This window comes from Pseudophryne corroboree, chromosome 2, assembly GCF_028390025.1.
Source record: "Pseudophryne corroboree isolate aPseCor3 chromosome 2, aPseCor3.hap2, whole genome shotgun sequence".
Classification (NCBI taxonomy): domain Eukaryota; kingdom Metazoa; phylum Chordata; class Amphibia; order Anura; family Myobatrachidae; genus Pseudophryne; species Pseudophryne corroboree.
In genome coordinates, this window is record NC_086445.1 from 1044358604 (window position 1) to 1044364603 (window position 6000).

Sequence of the window (6000 nt, forward strand, 5' to 3'; positions counted from 1 at the left end):
ATCCGATAAGGGTAGTAATACAATAGACGGATGATCCGATAAGGGTAGTAGTATAATACACGGATGATCCCATAGGAGTAGCTGTGCCACACGCTGATGATGTATGGCAGTATAAGGTGTTATCTCCTTGGGGTAGTAGTACAATACACGGATGATCCGATAAGGGTAGTAGTACAATAGACGGATGATCTGGTAAGGGTAGTAGTACAATACACGGATGATCCCATAGGAGTAGCTGTGCCACACGCTGATGATGTATGGCAGTATAAGGTGTTATCTCCTTTGGGTAGTAGTACAATACACGGATGATCCGATAAGGGTAGTAGTACAATACACGGATGATCCGATAAGGGTAGTAGTACAATACACGGATATTCTGGTAAGGGTAGTAGTACAATACAGGGATGATCCCGTAGGTATAATATATGGCAGAATAAGGTGTTATATCCTTGGGGTAGTAGTACAATACACGGATGATCCGATAAGGGTAGTAATACAAGACACGGATGATCCGATAAGGGTAGTAGTACAAGACACGGATGATCCGATAAGGGTAGTAGTACAATACACGGATGATCTGGTAAGGGTAGTAATACAATGCAGGGATGATCCAGTAGGTATGATATATGGCAGTATATACAGTGGGCAGTATATACAGTGTGAGTGACCCAGCTATTTGCTCCTCTCCAGCAATGTAAGCCTCACAAGAGACCTGTGTGTGGCAGTAATGGGAAGACCTACCTTAACCACTGCGAGCTGCACCGTGACGCCTGTCTGACCGGGTCTAAAATACAAGTGGAGTACGACGGACACTGCAAAGGTACAGAGGGGCTGCATTGGGGGGGCAGGAGCCTAGTGAGATAGAGGTGTAGTCATTCTGTTCAGGGGTCATTGCTATTAGTAGTAAGTAGTAATACACTATATAATTACTCATTCCTTGTATCTCTGCGACACAGCGCCGGCTGAGAGGACTGTACAGTCTGTAATTCCTATTACACCCCTTATATCGTCTGTAAGACGTCAGTGCGGTTTTATTAAGGGTCTATACGTATTCCGATGTTTCCCGTCTCTATGTTAAGAGGATGATTAGTGAAATGAATAATTAGCCACATGCCGGTGGGAAATGTACATGAAAAGTGTGGGGTCATCATATATAATTAGCCAGCTCTAAATGACTTCATTTAATTAATGTTCTGTTTCCTCCCTTCCCCCATCATGAGCAGAGAAGACAGCAGACACCCCAGCCGCCAACCCAGGTAACTCCTATGTACTATCATTCCTCTCCTGTTATAACGTGCTCCTCCCACACCCATGGCGCATGTGACATCATGGCATCACAGTACTAGCGCCGGAGCAGGAAGGTGGGTGATGAGCACTACCTGACGCTGTGTTGCGCATTGGGCGGTGGCACTGTTTGCACACGCCTCGTTATGACCCGTATATTCCCTGACCATGAAAGCTGTTATCATTCTGCCGCCTGTCTTCTCCTGCGTCCTCTACTGATCGTATTCTTCCTCCACGCAGTCGTCTGTTACCAGTCTGATCGCGATGAGCTGCGCAGACGCGTCATCCAGTGGCTGGAGGCTGAGACTGTCCCAGACGGCTGGTTCTCCAAGGGTAACAACTACAGCGAGATCCTGGAGAAATACTTCAAGGTGAGAGCGTCTGGGTGTGTGCACCGCTGTGTTCTGGTGAGGTAGCTGTACAAGGATGTGACACAGCGCGATGGATATATAGCACCTACATAAGACCGAGCGCACTGCGCATAGGCTGGAGACGTGCACTGATGGTAGGCGCACTGATAATTGCGTACAATGGTATAAAGGCAAATGCGGGACACATGCAGCAGATTTATGTATAATTATGCTTCGGGCTCTATTGTCGGCAATTGCGGTGCCAGGATCCCAACCAAATGATTGCTGGTGCCAGCACCACCCTCAGGCTGCCAGTGACTGCTGATGGAGGCTTCTAGGCGGCCCATCGGCAACCGCGGCGCAAATCTGGTTGTCCTGTGTGCAAATGCGGTAATTCGGGGTCAGGCTTGCACACGTCTGTGCTCACTCCGGGCTCCGCTGCGAGGGTGCGCTGATGAGATTGCGGGCTATGCCGCAGTGGCCGTATGAAGGTGCCGGCACCAATGTTTTATGCGCTCGCTCCCGTCATTGTAAAACCTAATCCCGAGAGGTCTGGTTTGCAGGAAGCTGTGCAGAAGGGGTTGTTCGGTTCTGTGTACAGCACTGCGGAATATGCTAGTGCTACATAAAGTAATAACAACAATAACTGTAATAGCCGCCAATTCTACACCACAAATTGTCCTTCATCAGACCTGCGTCAGACGGTGTAATGCAGCATGTACACACTAGGGGGAGACCTGGAGCTGGGGATATTTATTCACGTATGACGGCTGTCGTGTTGTGTCATCTGATCATTTACAGTCTGGACTTTTATTGCATTAATATCAGTCACAGAGAGGACACAATCCTTACACTTTAGATCCTGGTAGTGTCAGCTCTTTCTATTTAATATCACGCGTCTAAAACATTATCAATAATTAGCAAAGCAACATGGATGCTCAGAGCAGTAACAATGGCGCCAGGTATAATCAGACAGTGCCGCCATCTTAGCCTAAGCGCTGTCATGTACAACGCATTCAGAGTAATCAGACATACTGACCCATGGAGAATACAGGAAGTGATACTGTGCGTTTACCAACGCTAGGCGCCAAGGCGATTGTCAGGGGTGCAGACTTCCACAGGAATTCTTCAGTGGCTGGAAATCGGGAGGCATAGCTGTATCGGGAGCTGTGCCTGATAGGGAGCGAGGTTTGGCGGGGATTTGGGTGATAACGCCAGCTCAGATACATATACTGTAGATTTACTGTTAGGCCAGGTATTGCTATTCCAGTGATGGGAATACAATATATACAGCAACCCGCATAGTAAAATGGAGGAGGGGGAGGGGGCACCGTTACAGAGCAACATGAAAGGAGACCGCCGCGTTCTTGGCCTGTTTCCCTCCTGTTGGGTTTTGATTTATTACACATAAGAGGATTTCATTTTCAAAGTCTCAGAAAAGGAATGAATCACTGTCAGATGGAGTTGGCAGGGGCACAGTAGGATTGACAGGGTTTTTTTACTAAAATAAAATACCCGTCGCCCTATTTGGGGTTGCTGAGGTAACACAGGTTCTGTATAGTGCTGAACCACAGGCCGGTGCATTCTGCGAGGTACCTGCTGTATCGGGATCCTGTCCGCTGTTCAGGCCCCTCAGGGAGTGAAGGGGTTACAGGCTTCGGCCTAACGTCAGGAAAAGCCTTTATTGCGTCACCGCGGCAACCAGAGCTTGGAAACCAAAGTATGCAGCTATTAGTCATTTACAGCTAGGCCTGGGGGCCACGAAGAGCCTCTAATTACTGTATTGCTGGCATTTCCCTGCCAAGTGTGTAATGAATGCACCTTTGAAGTTAAGATAAAGTTTATTGTATTCTGTGACCCGTTTCACCTCAGCTGACGTGTGTAATGGTACGCTTGTTACACTGCGACGCTGAGAATGGTTTGTCCGTGTCAGTCCTGTCCGACAACAGGAAACCCCTGTTATGTATATATGTAATATACAGGTCCTTTATATATCCGTACACAGAGTACCGCGGTAAGCCGCCCAAACGGTACCTGACATAATTGGGTTTCTACTCCATTATTATTACTTATTATTATATATTGGATGACGGAATCGGTGATGGCAAGCCCTGGATAGAGAGACCGCTGACCACATCTATGAATCCAATATGATCTACTCACAACCTTTTATCCTTTTCTGCCGACAGAGCTACGACGACGGCGACTCTCGCCTGGACTCCTCCGAATTCCTCAAATTCCTGGAACAGAACCAGACGGCCATTAACATCACCACCTACGTGGACCAGGAGACCAACAAGATCTTAAAGTGAGAATTACAGCCGGACCCCTCGTTATAGTGACGTGGGCCTGTTGTGGTGCCTCCCTGACAATGGGGCGCGGGTTTAGTATCTCGCTGGAATGGCCGTGTTGTATATTCCAGGCCCGACCTGTGCAATTTCTGTTCACCGACGCATCCCGTCGCGTTATGTGGCTCACACACTAGCGCACAGTGCCGATGAAGCTTCACTGCGCCATTCTGCACCGAGTATAGTATCGGACTCATCGTACTGGTAAATAAATGGACCCAGCATCTGCCCGTCACCTCAGCCGCTCAGCCCTTTCCTGTCCACACCCCTCCCATCCTGTTATACTTACCCCCTGCGCCTGATTCGGATTTGTACGCCATTCAGTGGTTTACGTATAAATGTTTGTAGGTCTGCATAGGCGCAAGAGTGCGGAACAGGTCTTGCGAAATCGCTCGCAGCCCCCCCCCCCAAGCCGCAATATAATTGCATGCTGCTGCTGCATTCTTGTGGGGCAACAACCGGCGCCGTTCTTAGGTGTGACGCATGCGCAATTAGATCATCTCGCACACGTGCTTCATTTCTATCAGGCTGCAGTGTTATAATAGTAGCTGCAATAATGCATTCTCAGCTCTGCATCATACCCAAATGTCCCGCTGTGCGGACCGCGAAAAGGGTGGAGCTTACACTAAAGTGGGCTGAGTTTCAACGAACGTATCCTCTCTGTTTCAGGGGTCTGTGCGTGGAGGCTCTCATTGAACTATCGGACGAAAACGCCGACTGGAAGCTGAACTACAACGAGTTCCTGAAATGCCTGAACCCCAGCTTCAACCCCCCAGAAAAGAGTAGGTATCAGGGGCACCCCGTGTTTCACATGAACGTCCCTTGGGTCCTTGTGTGTTTGTGAGTCTTCCATCAGGGACTGGCCATAGGTTTCCAGTGAATGACCCCCAGTGTAATAACCCCTTTCCCCCCCCCCCCCTCCTCCATTTCTCAGAGTGCGCCCTGGAGGATGAGACCTACGAGGACGGAGCAGAGACACAGGTTCAGTGTAACCGTTGCGTGTGCGCCTGCGGAAACTGGGTCTGCACCGCCATGTCCTGCGACGGTAAGCCACGTACAACACGCACACAGATACACGGACAGGGCAGACTACCACACAGGTAATGGGGCGGTGCATTAAAGTGACGTGGATAACAGCCGGAGCTGCCTATAACACGGGCGTTCCCTGCGTGACCACCGCTCTGTACTGGAATTCTTCATTAATACTATACACCATGATCATTTCATAATTTGCCCCTTGAGCTGACGTTCTTTTTGTGACTACCGTCAGAGTCCATTTTTTGTCACTAGAGTCTGACACATCCAGCTCAGGAGGCACCAAGTGCCTCACGCCTCAGTGAGGCCACGGGTAGGTAATTAATAGGCTGCATTCTCAGAAACATTGGCATAGTGATAGTAACCGGTTTACTTCCCCCGCAAGAGTGTTTTGAACATATTTCAGCCCTGTGGAGGGGAGAGATGAGGTTGGGGGGCTGATTCTCAGTCGCAGCCGCGTCTATTGGCGGTCGTCCGTCTGCGATTTTATGCAAATGTCGATACAAACTCTATAGGGAAGTAGGAGTGTGATACATAAGTATAATTGCCGCTACATAGTACATATCGTCCAGGCAGAATGCAGAGGCTGACAGTGGGCTGTCTGATGCAGTCACACAGCAATGGTGGCAGTGTCCAATCACCCACAACTGTCTCTTCCAGGGAAAGATGGACACCCCGAGGAAGATATGAGCAGATACGTGGATGAGTTGAGGAAGCATCAGGTAAGGAGAAAGAATTTCACATAACCATTAACTGGTCTCCCTCCCACTGATCGTTCACACAGCTCTGATCATACTCCCCCCCCAACTGATCATTCACACAGCTCTGATCATACTCCCCCCCCAACTGATCATTCACACAGCTCTGATAACACTCCCGGCCCCCTCCCACTGATCATTCACACAGCTCTGATCACACACCCGGCTCCCTCCCACTGATCATTCACACAGCTCTGATAACACTCCCCCCCAACTGATCATTCA

General features: G+C 49.2%; 1 protein-coding gene across 1 annotated transcript in view; it reads left to right on the forward strand.

Annotated features, from left to right (window-relative positions):
* Positions 1-6000, forward strand: part of FSTL1 (follistatin like 1) — a 93573-nt gene that overhangs the window by 87179 nt on the left and 394 nt on the right. Inside the window, exons 4-10 of the mRNA XM_063953947.1 lie at positions 691-820; positions 1224-1256; positions 1525-1655; positions 3824-3942; positions 4652-4764; positions 4917-5027; positions 5678-5739. Coding sequence (XP_063810017.1) covers positions 691-820; positions 1224-1256; positions 1525-1655; positions 3824-3942; positions 4652-4764; positions 4917-5027; positions 5678-5739 — 699 coding nt within the window. The remainder of the gene's footprint in view (positions 1-690; positions 821-1223; positions 1257-1524; positions 1656-3823; positions 3943-4651; positions 4765-4916; positions 5028-5677; positions 5740-6000) is intronic.